General features: G+C 41.7%; 1 protein-coding gene across 4 annotated transcripts in view; it reads left to right on the forward strand.

Moving 5' to 3' along the window:
- The first annotated feature begins 215 nt into the window (after window positions 1–215).
- The window catches only part of LOC132832754 (E3 ubiquitin-protein ligase RING2-B-like), a 42,269-nt gene continuing 22,723 nt past the window's right edge, over window positions 216–19,761 (forward strand). The window contains exons 1-2 of one of the 4 annotated variants that reach the window (XM_060850880.1): window positions 216–360; window positions 8,133–8,320. In XM_060850880.1, coding sequence (XP_060706863.1) covers window positions 8,192–8,320 — 129 coding nt within the window. In that variant the 5' untranslated portion in view covers window positions 216–360; window positions 8,133–8,191. Of the gene's footprint in view, window positions 361–8,132; window positions 8,321–12,128; window positions 12,214–19,761 lie in introns of those variants that run through there. The other 3 variants (XM_060850882.1, XM_060850881.1, XM_060850883.1) reach the window with 3 other exon arrangements.

The following is a 19,761-nucleotide window of genomic DNA, read 5'->3' on the forward strand; positions in this document are numbered from 1 at the left end:
GCCAGGGAACCAGTAACAAGTTGATTCTGTTTATTCTCGATCTCTATATATACACAGATGTGCCTAGACCTGCTCAGTTTCCCCACCCCCCCCCATGGCTTCATATGACGAGCCTCCTCCTTGACCACTTCAGAACGTGGTGAACTGCAACTTTTCAGACGAGGAGACGGAAATGACGTCACGGGGGGGGGCGGGCGGCGGAGCGGAGAGAGGAAGTGACGCACCTACCCCGCACAGGGCTGGTTTGCCGTTGTTGTGAGTGCGCGAGACCGAGAGAAAACAGATCAGACGGATCGGTGAACGGCAAAGGGAGGACTACCCACGAAGGTGAGAGGGGAGCGAACGGAGGAAACGGCGCAGGCGAGTAACAAACGATAAAGCTCTTCACATATCCATACGTGTATAGCCGCACCTTTTTTTTCTCTCTCTCTGTATAACGTATATAAAGATCCGCAAAGGCCTGGGGCCTACTGAGCAGGCCCCACGGTCGGTGAGCGGCTGCTCGAGCGGGATCGCCGGCCTTGGGTCGGTCAGGCCAGTGAGCGTGCGCGGAAGCGCGCGCCACCCCTCTCCCTCCCACTGTCCTCTCCAAACTCCCTCCCTCCCTCAGGTGGGCGGGGCTGTGCTCGCGCGCGCGCTCCGACAGGTGAAGGTGCGACACGCGCGGGGAGTGCTGTAGCCAGTGTGAACGTCACAAGGGGAGAGAGGGTAGGGGGAGGGGCTGGCGAAGGTGAGAGCGGGAGTTCACCTGTGGACTCGGGAGGGGGAAGAGGTGTGGGTGTGCCGCGCGCCGCTGCCCCGCGCCACAGGTAAGGAGGTCGCATTCCCCCCCCCCCCCCACCCCAGGCGCTGATTGCTGCATCCAGAGCAGCAAAGGAAGAGAGACCTCGCAACCTCAGCGTGCGCTTTGGTCAATCGCCGCTTCCCTTCAACGATGACATGCAGGTGCCGGTGTTGGACTGGAGTTATGGTCCGAACAGGGTTATTTGCAACCACAAGCTTTCGGAGGGATAGCTACGAGGGAATGGGAGCAAAAAGAAGGACCCCCCCATCGCTGGCCTTAAAGGAATACCCATGATTAGAAAATATTCTTTCTTTTGCAACTGGAAGCTGTAACCAGGAGTGTAAAAAGAATTCCACTTTTCTGCACAGACTGTACGGACTTGTGCTGTACTTGGTTTTTATAAATAATTGATTAAGCTTCGTTTTAGAAATTAAAAAAAAAGCAGTAATATTGGGATAGCTGCCAAGATGCAGTGGGAATAGGTCACCATCCAAGTATTTCAACCACAATATAATATGGGTCTACCAGTTTCCAGATCCTCTTGTAGCCTTAATGTGAATGTAAATAGTTTCCTTTCATGTTTTGAAAAAGCTTTTGCAATTGGATTGAAGCTCTGATAAGGAATGGCAAAATTCTATATTTTCTGGGCATTACTTGTGTTTATTAACTTATGAATAAAATATGTTTCTGCACTCCAAAAAAATCTAGCATTTCTATAGTGGACTGTCAAATTCCAGTCAGTGATAGACTCTGAAGGACAGTGTAGCCTTTCCTGGTGTGATGCATGAAACACAGCAGCCAGTTTGCGCACAGCAAACTGGTGCCCAAAAGATCATGTCCCAGTGGTTAGTCTACTGTGCTGAAGGTTGGGCGTACAGCCTTCATCCATTTGACGCACATGGCTGAGCAATGAGTGTATGCTAATGAAATTAACGTACCAAGTTAATTAGATTAGATTTCTTACAGTGTGGAAACAGGCCCTTTGGCCCAACAAGTCCACACTGACCCTCCAAAGAATAATCCACCCAGACCCATTTCCCTCTGACTAATGCACCAAACACTACGGGCAATTTAGAATGGCCAATTGACCTGACCTGCACGTTTGGACTGTGGGAAGAAACTGGAGCACCCAGAGGAAACTTGCGCAGACACGTGGAGAATGTGCAAACTCCACATAGTCGCCCAAGGCTGGAATTGAACCAGAGTCCCTGGTGATGTGAGGCAGCAGTGCTAGCCACTCAGCCAACATGCTGCCCAAATTCCCTTGTTTTGAGAGTGAAGGTGGAAACTATTCAGCTTTTCTCCTGCCCAGCATGTCTGCCGAGCCTTGCCACTCGAAAGGAGTCCACTGTGTAGACTCAGTTTGTTTTCTCAGTCAGATTGCTGTCTTGGAGGCAGGGTAACAGCAATAAAATGACTACCCTCACTCTACATGTGGTAGATTTAGCATAGAGAGGAAAATGCTTTTTTCATGGAGTGAAAATAGTTTGTGATTGATCAGGTCTTTGGCTCAATGTGGAAGAATAGCATGTTGTAGTAGTGGTTTATGGGTTTTCAAGAGACGGAGATAAGGCAAACATGAGATTAAAACTGCTTGCATGGATAATAACCAGCAAAACTGGATTGTTTTGTTGCAGCTATTTCTAAGCACTTCTGTGAAGATAAAGTTATTTGCTGAAGGGGTGTGCAGGGTTACTGTGTTATCAAAGGCTAATCTTTACCTTCCAACAGCAAGCAGTAAATTGATATCTTAATACATTAATTTGTATGATGTAAAATGTGCTAGCACATTTGGTAATGATAGCAAAGCATGTATATGTAAGTTCAGGCAGTTGCTCTATGATGGAAATGGATTGAAAGCTGCCTCTTACTACTAAAGTTATAGAAGGAGGTGGAAGGAGATCTGAATGTCTGTTTGGATCCAAGTTGCTCAACAATCCCCGTGCCTAATTTTGATGCTAGAATACAGAACAGGAATAGAAAGCCTTCTGGAGATGAAGGGTTCTGAAGAAGGGTCATTGAACCTGAAATGTTAACTTTGCTTTCTCTCTTTAGATGCTGCGATACCTACTGAGCTTTTCCAGCAGTTTGTTTTTGCTTTAGGAGATGGTTTTGGGATGGGGTGAACTGATAGCTAAGTATTTGATTCAGATAAAGGAGCTTGGAGGTAAATATGATTTCCATTATGACAAACTTCAGGAAGAAACATATAAGAAGGTCAGGTACAGGTTTTTAGATCCATCCAACTTTAGCAGCAAATAGATAAAATGAGCAGCAGCATCAGTGGGTTTAATTTAGTATTAGGACGCTATATTCATCAGCCAGTGCTTCAGTGAGGTACTTGCTGTCATCATCTCTTGTTGATGATAATTAGCTTAAAATGAAGGCTGCAGGTAAATATGTTTTGCAGTTCCTGTGGTCTCCTGTACAAGGATTTCATGCATTTATAATTGTACTTGATCTAGAATCCTTCTGGCAATATTTTCAGAATGCCATGCTGATTGGAAGCATAAGTTTACTTTTTTTTTTGCTGACGTGTTAGCATCATCACAATAATATGTCTTACAAAGTAGAAGTTTCTGAAGAGTTGGATCAGATTTTCCAAACAAGAGACCACTAACTTGGGCAAAAAGACAAGAACTAACTGGTATGGATTGTGTGGCAAAGTTGGCCAGACCTCATGGCTTCTGCAGACTGAGGGGAGGTAAATGACTTCACCTGGCATGAAATAAGGACCTTGTGTGATATAGGTTTGGCCAGTTGATTCTGTATCCTGTCTGAGATCAGCAAACAGCTGAACTTTGCACACTGCTTTAACATTGGCAGTCTTGTTCAGAAGGTCACCCTTGTAGATTATGTAAACATATTACTTGGGTCTTGTGGCAGATGTTTGATTTAAAACAGAGGGTCATGAATCTAGAAAACACAGGCTGAGTACATAATGAATATAAAGCCTTTTCAAAGGAAGATAGATATTGGAATAAGAATATAAAATAAAATTAACTCAAGTATAGAATGCACATTCTGAAATTGTACAAATTGTTAATTAGGCTGCACCTTCAGTATGTCTGCAGATCTGGTTATCTCATTCCAGAACAGAGGTAGTTGCACAAGCAATGGTGAGCATGTTGCCTGGACTGGCAAAATATAGCTAAAAAGAAAGATTGGACAGACTGGGCATCTGTGAAACAGAGAATGGTGAGGAGGTGATCTTATTGATTGAGATACACAAAATTGAGCTGGTCTGGATAGAGCAAACATGAGTCAATTTGCCTTGAAGTGCAGTGACCAGGCAGTGCGGATGTAAAATGATTGGAAAATCTTGAGGAGAGCTGAGGAAAATATCTTTCACCCAGTGGAAGGTAGGGTTCTGAAAAAGATAGTTGAAGCAAAAACCTTAACTTATTTGAATAGTTTTTGGCTATACCTCCTGTAACCTGCAGGTCTATAGATAAGAATAAAAATAACTTTTTCGCCCTAATCTTGAGATTTCTTGGTTTGGTTTTGTGTTTTATATTTTCATTCTCTTTATTAGATGAGATGCAGTCATTAGGGCAGCATGGTGTCAGTGTTAGCACTGCTGTCTTATACTGGCAAGAATTTGGGTTCAATTCCAGCCTTGGGTACTATCTGTGCAAAGTTTACACATTCTCTGCATGTCTCCTTGGGTTTTTGCTGGGTGCTGTGGTTTCCTCCCACAGTCCAAAGATGTGCATGTTAAATGGATTGACCATGTTAAATCATCCCTTAGTGTTCAGGGCTGTACAGACTAGATGGGGTAGCCGTGATAACTGCAGAGTTACAGGGATAGGGTTGGGGGCCTGGGTCAAGGTGGGATGGTCTTCAGAGGATTGTGCAAATTCAACGGGGTGAATGCCTTTTTCTGCACTGTAGGCATTCTATGAAACATTGTCTTCCGTATTTGAGTTGACAGGGAATATGTGTGCTACTAGAAGAAGAATTAAAAGTCTTCAAATATTGTCAATTATGAAGTCTCCAATTCTTTTGGAAGACAGAACATGTCAGGAAAACTTCAATTTCCCAGATGCACAGTGTTGATATTGGTATAAGAGAGCAATTAATCTTTTTACAATAACTGACACGCACTTAAATTTTGAGGTTTTATTTTAAAAATAGTTGCAAGGTATTTGTTACCTGTGTCATGTTTCTGGCTCCGTTAGTGGGAATTCCTTGATGACAGGCTCCTGTTGGCAGCCCCTCTCCCTCTCCCCTTTGTAGCTAGTTGATTCTCCACTCCCACCCACTTTGATATCACCTTTCTTCATTCTACCCACTCCTTTGCAACCAGTTGTTTCTGCTGTTCCCTTCAGCTGCTCACTTCTCCCTCATTCCTCTCCTCCTTTGCAGCCATTCACTATATACCTCTCCCATTGCTACCCAATTACTTCCTGCCTTGCTGTCTATATGTCTACTCCATCCAATGTTCTTGCCCGACAGATTCTCTGCACCTTTCAGCTTGGCCATCTTAGTTCAGTACTGCCGCTCACCACCTCACTGGTTCTCTGCTGACAGGCTGTTTCCATTCCAGGCTTCAGGCTCTCTGCCTTTATTCCTGATAAAGGGCTTTTGCTGGAAACGTCGATTCCGCTGCTCCTTGGATGCTGCCTGAACTGCTGTGCTCTTCCAGCACCACTAATCCAGAATCTGGTTTCCAGCATCTGCAGTCATTGTTTTTACCTTGTTTCCATTCCATACCTGATCAGCAACTGCGGGAGGGAACAAGCTGAAAAGTGGCTCCTTTCAAAATTTCGCAGTTTTGACTTTGTCTGGTTGGTCATGTTCACAATTCATTTTTCCAAGGTCACTTTCACGGGTGACTTTGCCTATTACATCCCTGTGTATTTTGAGCACTGATTTGTGTCAGATAGCTGAAAGATAGCTTTAAGATGGGTAACTTGTTTTTGGCCAGCATGACCAAGTGGCCTTTTTCTATTGTAAAGCCCTGACAGTTCGACATTAAGAATGTACAGAGTTGAGGGTTGTATAAATAAAGACTTGGGTCCTGGATTAAAAAGCGTGCATTGTCATTGGCTAACCTGGTTAAATGGGCTGACATTTGTTACCCATCCCTAATAGTCCTTGAGAAAGTTGTGAGCTGCTTTCTTGTCTGGTGCAGGTAAACCCATAGGCAAGAGAGTTCCAAAATATTGACCCAGTGACACTGCAGGAATGGCAGTACGGTTTCAAGGCAGGATGGTGTAATGCTTGAATGGAAACTGGTGGTGCTCCTGCTGTCCTTGTCCTTAAGGTGGTGGATTTGAAAGAATGAGTACTGAATTGCTGCAGTACCTCTTGGACATGCTGTTCACTGCCAGTTTGTCAGTAGTGGAGGGAGTGAATATCAGAAGCTTGTGGATGGGACTGTTTTGTCCTTAGTAATACCAAACTACTTGAATGTTGATGGTGCAGGAGTTTCAAATGTTGTTGGATCATGAGGTGGTAGCATAGTGATAATGAAACTGGGCGAGTAAACCAGAGCCCCGGGGTAATCTTCTGAGAACATGGTTCTAATCTGACCATAGCAAATGGTAGCATGAAAAGCTAGGCTAATGGGGACCATGTAACCATTGCCGTAAAAAAAAATCTCATTCACTAATTTCCTTGGAAGGAAATCTACTATTCTTGGTCCAGCTGACGTGACTCCAGATCCACAGCCATGTGGTTGACTCATCACTACCCTGTAGGCAATAAATGCTAGCCTCACCAGCAATAATCTTAATAAAAAACAGCATATACTGCAGACCACAATTTCTTTTGCATTGACTCGATGCTGGCAGCTTTATATTAAGCTTTTGTATTCGTTTTTAATGGTTTATCATTTTGGACTCCACATGACTTGCCTCAGCCAGTAAATTGAATTGAATTTATTGTCACATCGAGACACAGTGCAGAGCTTTGCTTTGCGAGCAGTACAGGCAGATCAGAGTTAAACAGCGTAGATAAGTAAATAATAGGCAAACAGCGGCAAAAACAAAAGCACAGGTACAGGCGAATGTTAGGAGTTTGAGAGTCCATTCAGTATTCTAACAACATTAGGATAGAAACTGTTTCGAAACCGGCTGGAGCATGTGTTCAGGCTTCTATACCTTCTCCCCGTTGGTAGAGGTTGTAGAAAAACATTGCCAGGGTGGGATGGATCTTTGATAATACTGGCAGCCTTTCCTTGACAGTGAGAGTGGTAGATGGATTCTATAGATGGGAGGTTGGTCTTTGTGATTGTCCGGGATGAATTCACCACTCTCTGTAACCATCTCTGATCTTGAATGGTACAGATGCCATACCAGGTACATCCAGACAGAATGCTCTCGGTGACACACCTATAAAAGTTGGCAATTGTATTCGCCGTCATGCCAAATTTCCTCAGCTGCCTGAGGAAAGGCCTGTCAGGCCTTTGTAACCAGTGCGTCCACATGAAGAGTCCAAGAAAGCTTGTTGTGGATGACCACTACAGGAGCTTGACACTGCCCACTCATTCCACTTGTGAGCTGTTAATGTGTTAGAGGGGTACGAGTAACATCCCGCTGAAAGTCAATAACGAGTTCCTTTGCAAGGTTGTTGAGAGCGAGGTTGTTCTCAGTGCACCATTTCTCGAGGTCTTCCACCTCCCCTCTGTAGTCTGTTTTGTCACCATCTGAGATTCGACAGACAATGGTGGTGTCATCAGTGAACTTATAAATGGCATTAATTTGGTATTTGGCCATGCAATCATGGGTATACAGTGAGTACAGTAGGGGGATGAGTATGCACCCCTGGGGGGCTCCAGTGTTGTGTTAGTGAGAATCCTAGAATATTATTTAACCCACTGACTGAAATTTTGCTTAAGGTGAGGCCTCAATTTTATTATATAGATGTAGTTTGTTGATCTGTATCTATATGCATCAGTTGCAATCATTCCTTTTCCCTTATCTGCAGACATGATTAGCACAAAAATTAGAGCTGGTAAGAATGAAAAGCATTGATGGAAAAGCTCAGGTCTGGCAGCAGTGGAGAGTGAAACAGAAGTAATGTTTAAAGTGACTCTTCTATATGATTAAACTATTCGCTTGTATGATTTTGAGTATCTGCAGACTTTTGCTTTTAGGGCTGTTGAGATCTTTCTGATCATTTGCTGTACTGATTGATAGCATAAGTAATTGGGAGTCTATTACAATCTTTCAACTAGGGTTTATCTTGACTTGTTCACCTACCCAAAAAGTTGTTTGGTTTTGGAGTGTCTGTCACAAAATGGCTGTTATATCTTTCCATTGTTTCTGTATGGTTATTTTGTAAACAATATTTATTCTGGCTTGGATTAATGCTATGTTTCTGTGCTTTTCTTCTTTCGCAGTCTGGACGTGCGAAGGCTAACACTTGTAAAATAAAACTTTAAAAATTGCTGCAGTTACTATGGCAGCACCGGTGAACACTCAGAATCCTAGTAAAACCTGGGAGCTCAGCCTCTATGAGCTGCATCGGACCCCACAGGTGAGTAAAACAGGGCAGCTCAGCCTCTACGAACTGCAAAGGACCCCGCAGGTACGTGTGAAGCAGAGGGAATATCCCTTTATGTCTATTTTGCATGTCTGCATGAGAGATATACAAATCTATAAAGCAAAAGCCTCTGCAATGTTTTAGTTGCTGTAAAATTCACACTCCTGAATGGCATATGTGCGCACAGCAATAATTTTCCAACAAGGCTTACAGTGCTTCTCAACTCAGTAGTTTTTAAAATTACACAGTTCCTTTTTCTCTTTTTCTTTGAAACTTTGCATCTATTTTTATTAGTTTCTTCTTTCCTGGTTGTCAATGAAGCTCTCTTTTTATTTGGAAAAGAGAGGTCTTTGTAGTCCTCTTCCTCTCGGTGTATAAAAATCCCTGACAAGGGATTTTGACAAACGTCTGCTGATCTGACGCGTGTTGGCATCCAACCCCTCAATTAATAACTTGGTTATGATTGTACAGGGACAGAAGTTTGGTTCCATAGCTGTATGCCTGCCTCTTTAACATGACATCTGTGACTCCCACCTTTTTTTCTAGCAGGTTTGTGTTACCATGATAAAAGGTTTGTCAAGAAAAGGAAAAAGTCTTTTTTGTTAGGGAGTTAAAAGGCTATTTATTATATCGATCTTTACAGTTTAGAATGATGATTTCAATTGAAACATCATTGTGCTCTAAATAAGCCTATTCACCTGGTTATAGCTCCATCATAGTTGCAGATAATTGATTCAAAGAGCAGTTCTATGGTTACAATTAGTGTTTCTCATACAGCTGAGGTGATACATTGTTATGAATAGCTTCTAATACATTTTTCATTATGAATATTGCAGTTGAAAGTTTTTTGTAATTCTGTACATCTGAGATTAAAGTTTTTGATTTTACTGGCAAATTTTAAAAATGTTCCCAAAGGTAGCATTAATTCCTAAAATATGTACATATCTTACAGAATTGTCATTCAAATTAGAAATGTCCTTTTTTCTCATTAAATTTTTACATTTGCTTTTTGATTCCCCTTTGCAATTCTTGTGAGTAGATATACTGAACCTGAGCATGGGTGTTCTTGAAGATGAGTAAAATAAAAATGCAAAGACTATCATTAAATTTCAGATTTAGATTCTTTTTAATGATACACAACAAAACGGATGAGCTTACCTAGGCAAATTTTGTATTCTGCCAGGGAAATTTGATATTTTCCCATGTTTCGTTTAGGAATCCAAATGTTCATCCTGGTGGTGCTCTTCACTTTCTAAGTGGTGCTTTTTTTAAAATTAAAAGTCTGTTAAGTGAAAATGGTTGCCGATGCATGTGCTGCATTAACTCAGCTGAACTCGCATCCTGCCATTTTCCTTCAGATGCTCCATGACTGGAGGTCCATCCTCTGGACTTTGAGGAGTGTTCTTGTTGGTTTCATGTCTGAACTTTAAATAGAAAATATCACACATGCATTGAGGGTCAGTTGGCATGTATATGGAGAAGAGGCAGATGATTTTTGTTTTCAAGCTAATTTGGTCAACTGTCCATTGATTAGTGTCTGATCAATTCTGCCCTTACCTCAAGCTGTTTATTTTTGAGAAACTGTAAGGTTGCATGCTAGTTAAATCTGCTGTGCAATCAATTAAGAAGCATCCAATTGTAACTTGAAAAATTAATACTGTGTGCTGCTATTGGTGGGTGTGCATTAACCGTATGTATATTTGTGGATTTTTGCATCTGCAGCTAATCTGAACACTGCTCAACAATTAATGTCTGAAAGCCTTGCTGCCTACCAAAGGAAAATTTATTTTATGCAAAGGCCAACTGGGTCTTGATGAAGATTACTTCCTACGCGATTGTACAGCACAGAGGGAGACCATTTGGCCCATTAATCCTGAGCTGGTTTTTTGATAAAGCTATCCAATTAGACAGAGTCTGCCTCTTTTTCTCCACTTCCTTTTTAATCTGTCTAGGAGTATGTCAAGTTCCCCTTGAAAGTTGCTATTCAATCTGTTTCCACCAGACAGTGCATTCCAGATTGTACTGGCAGAACCAAAATAAAACTCCCACCTCCTTTGTGTCTCTTCAGCCGAATCTGTAACTGTTGTTGTCTGGTTTCCGAATTTTCTGCTAGTGCAAGCATTTTCTCTTCTTTAAACATATCAAGGCTTGAATGATTCTTGAACTTTTTTTTGCCTCCCTTTAACAATCCCTGCTGCAAGGCTGGGCAAACCTAACCTGTCCAGTTTCACTATATAATTTAAGTCCCTCATCCCTGGACCTATTCTGGCCAATCTTATCTCTGTGCTTTCTATAAAGTCTTGACACCTTTGCTGAGTTGTGGTGTGTTCGATTGGATATGCATTGCCAGCTGATGCCTAACAAGTCATTGCTGAATCTTCAGCAAAACTTCCTGGCTTTTCTTTTCTGAGCTTTTTTTGACTAAGTTGTGCAATTGAAAACCTCCCCACGAGCATTTTTATTCATCAGTGTGAAGGATAGTTTTTCCACTGTACAGCCTTTTTGATAACCTTGTTTTTGATTTATGACAATTTAAATTTACGAAGAGATCAAATTCCTGGCCAAAGCTTGTCTGTTGCATTTTAAGTTGTTGGTTGTAGGAACATGGGTTACACACTCAGAGACATGCTAATTCTTTCACTGAATGGTGTGAAGTCGATTCTAGAGATTCAATGTTTTTTTTCAGGCAGCTGTGTGACATGATCTGGGAAAGTGAAATGGAGGAGTTTTTTGGAGGGGGGGGAGGGTGGGAGAAAAGGGAGCTTCTTGTTAGTTCTGGATCCTGTACATTAGAGCCATGCTCATCTTTGAATGTTCATGGAAATTCTGCTTGCCAGCGATATGCATTGACCAATTTTCCCGAGAAGTGTCATTAAGCAGTTTCATTGCAATGTCCTGGTTGAGAATGTAAATTCACATTAGGGGAAGTTTCAGTGAGCATCTGAGTTAGATGAAAAGAAACTAAATAAAGGGTTAGAATGAGTATGGTAAACACAGATTTAAATGTGAGCACTTCAGATATATTTATCGTAAATTAGTGAACAAGACAGTAGTTGAGGGTGAGGAAATGGCATTACTTCAATAGCAGTAATTCTGCTTTAATTGGGGTAGCGCATATCCCTTATTATAAAATGTTTGGATGAAGTAGAAGTAAAGGATGGACACTTACATTTTTGAAGGATTCTACCACAACGCAAGTAGAAATCTCTTGATAGAGTATATGGCATCAGTTTTCAAAGATTCTGAATGGTAATAATTCAAAAAGATGAGTCCAGATAATGAATTCCATAGAGGGGGAAACTAACCTATTGAGCTCAAAAGTAGAATAGAATAAATGCTGGAGCTCAATGGCAGATAACCAAAACGTCATGACAATTTGGCAAAGCTCTGACTACACTCTTTCAAACATCTTTGAATTAAAGAAGCTGATTCAAAGGACTGGAAAGTTGCCAGTATTACACTTGTGTTTGAGAAAGGAGAAACAAATTATTGGGTAACTATAGATCAGTGTGCCTAACATCAGGAAGGGGTAACTAGAGAGCATGGTGTGGATGAAATCGACTAGAATGAGCCAGTTGTGGGCAGTCAGAATGGATTTGTGAAAGGCCACTCATGCTTAGTAAATGCAGTACCACTTTAAGGATTAACTGCGTGTGAAAGGAAATATTGTGACTTTCATATTTTCAAAGGCATTTGATTGTGATACTGAATCCATGTTGGTTGTGGGGGTTTGGAGTTAGGTGTTGTAAACTGGAAAGGGACATAGGTTCAAGAGAAAAGTAAATGAAAGATTAGAATGAGTATGAAGAAGGGTCTTTGGACCTAAAATGATAATTCTGATTTCTCTCCACAGATTCTGCCAAAGTGTTTCCAGCAACTTTGTTTTTTTTTAGAATGAGTATGTTAGCCTTCAGTGACGCATTGACAAGGACACCCAGGTACCTTCCGTACATCTAGCTTTCTAACTTCTTACTTGTAAGAACTTCTCTGCATATCTTCTTCTGACCAAAGTGGGTAACCTCACATTGCTCCACATTATGTTCCATCTACCATGTTTATCCAATCACTTAGTCCAGACAGATCTCCGTAAAGCCACTTTTCACCTTCCTTGCAACACACATTTTCACCGACCTCTCTATCATCCATGGACTTAGAATTATTTCACTTAGCCCCATGTCCAAGTTATTTAAACTTATTCTGAACTGCTGGGGTCTAAAGAACTGATCCTTGTGTTACCTCACTGAGCATAGCTTGCAAACATGAGAATGACATGTTTATTCCTACTCTGAGTATTAACCGTTCCTTTATTTATGAAGTACATTGCCTCCTAATTGCACTTTAATTTTGCTAAGCTTTCTTCTGTGGGGAACTTATCAAAAGACATTGAAAATCCAAGTGGAAATCGATGTGCACCAACTGTTTATTCATTCTGTTAATAAAATGCTGCTAAACATTCCCAACAGATTTGTCACACATGGGTTTGCATTCACAAATCCACATTAATTTTACTCAATCAGATCATTATTATCCAAATATTATGGATCTGTCATAACCTTTATAATAGGTTCTAGCACATTCTCTACTATTATTGATGTAAGGCTACCAGGTCTGTAGTTCCTATTTTCTCTCTCTCTAAAATAAAATGTAGTAAGATTTGCTATCTTCCAATCTGCAGGAGCATTCTAGAATCTGTAAAACTTTGGAAGATGATCATCAATGCACCCACAATATCCATAGCTACCTGTTCCAACATTTTTGAATGTATAATGCTGAACCCTGGGATTGAAAAACTTCTGATTCCATTCATTTCTCTAATACAACCTTCCTAGGAAATACTAATTTTGTTCAAATTTCCATGCACCCCAGTTCCCGAGAGCTCCAATTTCATGTATCTTCCTTGAAGACAGGTTCAAAGTAATTATTGAACTTCTTTTTAACTTTTTTTCTATTGTCTGTTCTAAATTCTCATGACTCTGCCTGTATTGGACCTATATTTTTTGAGTCAACCGTCTTTTGATGTACTTTTTTTTAGAAGCTTTTTATAGTCCATTTTTGTGATTTGATGCTTGAATTTCGTTATTCACTTATTTTCCATTTCTTCGTATCCCTCTGTATTCTAACAATCATCTAACCCTCAGATTTACTGCTATTTTTGACAACTTCATAGATATGTTTTAATCTGATAAAATTCTTAAACTTTGTTTTTGGACAAGATTGACTTGCTTTTCTTTAAAGGAATGTATAGTATACTGTAAAAATAGAGCAGGAATGATATATTAATTCTTTGGCGACTATCCATTGGCTGTATACCTTCTCAACTTTTAATACATTTTCCCAATCTAGCTCAGCTGGTGTGCCCTCAAACCTTTAATTTCCTTTGTTCAAATTTAACACCTTGGCTTCAGATTGAAATAGCTCACTTTCAAACAAACTATAAAATTCTATGGTATATAGTCACTCATCCATAAAGCTGCTTGAAAGATGTAAAGTAACCTGTTGTCTCATCAGCTCCTTAACGTGCCACTTTAAAAAATTATTCTTTGTAGTGTTTGTGCTCATTTAACCCCCCTATATGCAGATTGAAATCACCATGATTACTTTATGACTTATACTGTGTTTCTCTCATCTCCTGTTGAACACCACACCACCCTTGCTATTTGTTGACTTAAAAACAACTACCATTGTTTGCTGTCTCTTGTTGTTTAACTCCTCCCAAACAGATTCCACAATTTGATTTTATAATCTGAGATCTTCCCATACTAATGTACTGATACTGTTCCTTATTATCATAAGTTCATATGATATAGGAACAGAATTAGGCCGTTTGGCCCATCGAGTCTGCTCTGACATTCAATCCAGGTCGATATGCTCCTTGTCCCCATTATCCTGCCTTCTCTCCATATCCCTTCAATCTATTATCTGTCTACCTTCTTCGTAAGTTTACTCACTGTCCCAGCATCCACTGCATTTTGCAGTAGCCAATTCCACAGATTCACAGCCCTTTGGGAGGTGTGGTTTTTCCTCCAATTGTTTTAAATTTGCTACCCCTTATCCTAAGACTATGGCCTCTCATCCTATCATGCCCCACAAGAGGAAGCATCCTCTCCATGTCTATTTTATTCCCATCTTTTATCATCTTGAATACCTCAATTTGATCTCTTCTCATTCTTCTAAATTCCAGAGAATATTGGCTTAAACTGTTCAATCTGTCTTCAAACAACAAACCCCTCATCTCTGGGGTCAATCTACTGAACCTTCTGTGAAGTGCCTCCAATGCCACTGAATCTTCCCTCAAGGGAACCAAAACTGTTTACAATACCACCAAGTGAGGTCTCACCAATGCCTTGTATGGTTGCAGCAATACTTCCTTACCTTTTTATATTTTATTCCTTTAGCTATGAAAACCAACATTTCATTCGCTTTCTTCATTATCTATGTTACCTGCATGCTAATTTTCTATGACTCATGAGTGAGTACACCTAGCTCTCTGCAATGGAGCACCCCAAAGTCTCTTTCCATTTAAGATAGTAAGTTGCATTCCCATTTTCTCGACCCAAAAGTGTGACCTCACACTTATCCATGTTAAGCTTCATGTACCCACTTTCCTTACCATTTGTAAGATTCTTATTTCCTATTGCAATTTACCATCCCCCCTATTTTTGTCATCTGCAAATTTGGCAATAGAGCCTTCTATCTCTGTATCCAGTGCAGTACCACCTCCTTTTCCTTTCTGTATATCCTTTCTCAGTAACCAGTATTCTCGAATATTCAGTTCCCTACCTGGTCATCCTACAGTTATGTTTCTGTAATGATAGTTAGATCGCACCCATTTGGGGGTGGCACGGTGGAGTAGTGTCTTGCACGGTTGCCTCAGCACCAGGCACCCAGGTTCGATTCTTGTCTTGGGTGACTGTCAGTGTGGAGTTTGCATGTTCACACTGTATCTACGTGGGTTTCCTCCGGTTGTTCCGTTTTCCTCCCACAATTCAAACATGTGCAGGTTAGGTGAATTGGCCATACTGAATTGCCCATAGTGTTAGGTGCATTAGTCAGGAATAAGTTTAGGGTTAGGGAATGGGTTTGTGTGGGTTACTCTTCGGGGAGTCAGTGTGGACTTGTGGGCCAAATGGTGTGTTTCCATATTGTAGGGAATCTTGTCTAATCTAAACTTGAAGCTTTTAAATCATCTCCTTTTGTTATGAATATATTGTGCATTCAGGTAGAGTGTCCCTAACTTTCTTTTTGGAGTGATTCCACATTCAAAGCTTGGCTGATGCTCACCTTTGTTTTGGCTACCATATAATTGCATTTGCAACCTCTCTGCCTCTGTTGCCATCTTTCCTTAAATATAATTTGAGCACTTATTGGCTTCCCATCATCCTAAGAAGCAAATTTAAACTGCCTCTAGTAGTACTGGCAAATCTCCCTGTGATGAAATCAGTTTCTGTCCTGGAGAGCTGTAACCTGTTCACCTTAAGTCCAGCTACCCTGGAGAAATCTAATGATCTCATATACCAGTTCTCCACCACACGTTCAATGAATCATAGTCATAGAGAAGTACAGCATGGAAACAGACCCTTCGGTCCAACCCATCCATGCTGACCAGATATCCCAACCCAATCTAGTCCCATCTGCCAGCACCCAGTCCATATCCCTCCAAATCCTTCCTATTCATATACCCATCAAAATGCCTCTGAAATGTTGCAATTGTACCATCCTCTACCACTTCCTCTGGCAGCTCATTCCATACCTGTACCACCCTTTGTGAAAAAGTTGCCCCTTAGGTCTCTTTTTATATCTTTCCCCTCTCACCCTAAACCTCTGGCCTCTAGTTCTGGACTCCCTGACCCTGGGAAAAGACTTTGCCTACTTATCCTGTCCATGCCCCTCATAATTTGTAAACCTCCTCTATAAGGTCATCCCTCAGCCTCCAACCCTCCAGGGAAAACAGCCCCAGCCTGTTCAGCCTCTCCCTATAGCTCAAATCCTCCAACCCTGGCAACATCCTTGTAAATCTTTTCTGAACCCTTTCAAGTTTCACAACAACTTTCGAATAGGAAGGAGACCAGAGTTGCATGCGATACTCCAACAGTGGCCTAACCAACGTCCTGTACAGCCGCAACATGACCTCCCAACTCTGTACTGAATACTCGGATCAATTCCTATGCTCACTAGCTCTTGGCACTCAGAGTAATTCTGAGATTACTGCTATCGAGGTCCTGTTTCGAATTTCCTCTCAAATTCCCTAAAACCTGGTTTGGGAACTCATTCCGCTTTCACACTAGTCAAAGTACCAGTGCAGGTCATATCCTTTGGCTGCTCATTCTGTTCCTGAAAGGGACCCTGTAGCTGTTTGGTGACATCTGTGACCGAGGGATGTAGCATACCATCCTGGAAACGTTTATTGCTACAGATCTGCCTGCCTGATTGGAATCCTTAATGCTATTGTTGTGCCACTGTTCTTCCTTTTCTCCATAAGACAGGAGCAGAAGTAGGTGTATTAGGTCTATCTGTCATTTAGTGAGATCATGACTGATCTGATTTTCCTCAACTCCACTTTCCTGCCTTTTCCTCCATTACTACTGATGCCCTTACTGATTAATAATGTGTCTTGTCTCAACCTATGATTTGGAGATGCCAGTGTTGGACTGGAGAGTACAAAGTTAAAAATCACACAACACCCAGGTTATAGTCCAACGGGTTTATTTGGAAGCACTAGCTTTTGGAGCGCTGCTCCTTCATCAGGTGGTTGTGGAATATAAGATCGTAAGACACAATTTATAGCAAAAGTTTACAGTGTGATGTAACTGAAATTATATATTGAAAAAGACCTGGATTGCTTAAGTCTCTCATCTTTTAGAATGACCATGTTTGTTTTAGTTCTTTCATATATAATTTGCAAAAACGTTTTTTAAAAGTTACATCTCATGGGAACTTGAACAATTGGTGTCATGTCAGCCCAGATAATGCATTTAATGTGTGATCTGCCCTGTGAGAGAGTGTCTATGCCACAATGGTCAGACTGATTCTAACCTTAAAAAAAAAGCATGCATTTCCAGAATCTTCCATGGATTCATGCAGTTTTTGAGCAAAGTAAAATGTAATTCTGCCAGTACAAATTCACCCCACAATATAAGATGCGTTATATGTGTCTGTGCATGTGTTAAAGGGGGGGTGGTGGGGAGGTGTCAGCGGATGTTATGAGAGTATGTGTGAGAGTGTAAAGGGATTTAAGTCTGTGAGAGTGCGTGTGGGAGTGTATGTGTGAGCATATAAGAGAGGGTCTGCGCAAGTATATGGGTCTGTAGGAGTGTGTGTATCGTGCAGTGGGGTCACTTTTTGTGTCATATGAACCCAAGGTCCTGGTTGAGGCCATCCCCATGGGTATCGAACTTAGATTTGCTACAGTGTGGAGACAGGCCATTTGGCCCAACAAGTCCACATCAACCTTCCAAACAGTAACCCACCCAGACCCATGTTCCTACTTCACCCCGACTAATTGGCTATCAGCCTCTGCTCTGCCACTTTTCGGTGTTGTCTGTCCCGAGTTCGTCTTGAGGGCGGTCACCTGAAGGTCCGAGGTCGGATGTCCTGGACCGTTCAGCTGAGGATGTACTGAGTGATAAGAGGTCAACAACCTGTGATAAAGAATTTCACAGATGCATTACCGTCTGAGAGAAGAAAATTCCTTCTCCTGTATAGCTTTAAATGTGTGACCCCTTATTTTGAGATTGCACTTTCTGGTCCACAAGGGTAAACAATCTTTTTCATATCCACCCTATCAAGTCCCCTAAGAATCTTGTATGTTTCAAAAAGGTCACTGTCATTCTTCTGTATTCTAGTAGATTGTAGCTCAATATACTCTAACCGTCCTTGCCCATACTTGGTATCAGCCCTGTGAGCCTTCTCCGGACTTTCTCCAAAGCCGTTATATTTTTTTCTTTGTGTCCAAACATATTCTCATTGTGGTGCAATTAGTACCTTTATATAGTTTTGGCAACCCCCCCCCCAAAAAAATGTTAACACTCCATTCCCGTTTGAAATAAAGGCCAGTATTCCATTTGCATTCCTTATTAATTGCTGAACTTGTACCGTGAATCAAAAAAATCTGAGGTCTCCCAAATTCCTTTGTTCTATTGCTTGTTGCAGTCTTTCTCCATTTTAATAACATTTACTGCTATATTTTTGCCCGCTCATTTAACATGCCTGTAGCTCTTTTCAGATTCTCTCATCCACACCATTTACCTACCGCCTTATTGTGTATCATCAAACTTGGCTGTAGTGCATTCACTTTCCCCATCAAGTTATCATTATGTATTGTAAGTAATTGTGACCTCAACACTGTGGCACGGCACTTGTTGCAGGTTGCTAGCCTGATAGTGTGCTCCTTCTATGAGTTAGTCAGTCCTCCGTACTCTAAAGCTGAAACACCTGTCGTGCTGCACATTTTCCTCAGGAAACCATTGCTGTCAGCAGATTCCAAAATTCTGGTTTGCAAGCAAGAAAGACTCGGATTCCTGATTTTTGCCTGGTTCCCTCATTTAAGATTCATTGGAGCGTCGATTCTCCTTGTCCTCCGATGCAGACTGACCGGCTGTGCTTTTCCAGCACCACACTCTTTGACTTTGATCTACAGCATCTGCAGTCTTCACTTTCTCCCCCTTCACTTAGATGCCTGATGGTCACTCATTTCCTTTCTGCCTGCGCATTCTTTTCCTGCATTATTGAGCACCTCCCTATATTTGCAATCTATGTAGCTCTTTGCCAGGTAGATACATAGCAATGACAGCAAATGCTACTTGATTTTCAAAATCCAGAGCTCAATCTTGAGCAGCTAGCAATACAGGGAACCTCGATTATCTGAACGAAATAAGTAGGCACTATTTCATTCAGATAATCGATTTATTGGTTAATTGATTAAATGCCTTTCCTCTGGGGCTCGGAGTTTTTAAAGTCTGCTCCCGTTCAGGAGACTGCAGCAGCACTCAGCATGCAAGACTCCGCCCCCAACACCGTTCCCCGCCTACCCGCAGAAGTCCATCCAAATCTGCCCCCGGCCCGCAAATCCGTCCAACCCCATCGCCCCTGCCCCCCCCCCCCCCACCCAAACCTGTTCAACCCCGCCCTGCCTCCAAACTCTGTCTGCTTCTTCCCGCTAAACCCGTCCCTTGTCCAACCACACCCCTGCCCCCAAACCCTGTCCAACCTCACCCCCGCCCTGAAGTCCATCCAACCCTGCCTCTCGCCTTCAAACCCCGTTCAACCCCTCCCCCGCCCCGTCTGCAAACCCCGTCCAACACCACCCCCGCCTCCAAACCCAGTCATTCATTTGGAGGTGGTGCCTGTTTAATCACTGTAATTTCGAATAATTGGTAATCGGATAATTTGAGGTTCCTGTGCATTTTTTTTGGTTTAGGTCACTTGCTGCTTCTTTAATTTTCTGCATGATCCAAGATTTATATTTGTTCAGTTGAGCTGACTTGCCA

Source organism: Hemiscyllium ocellatum, chromosome 35 (genome assembly GCF_020745735.1).
Source record: "Hemiscyllium ocellatum isolate sHemOce1 chromosome 35, sHemOce1.pat.X.cur, whole genome shotgun sequence".
In the NCBI taxonomy this organism is placed as follows: domain Eukaryota; kingdom Metazoa; phylum Chordata; class Chondrichthyes; order Orectolobiformes; family Hemiscylliidae; genus Hemiscyllium; species Hemiscyllium ocellatum.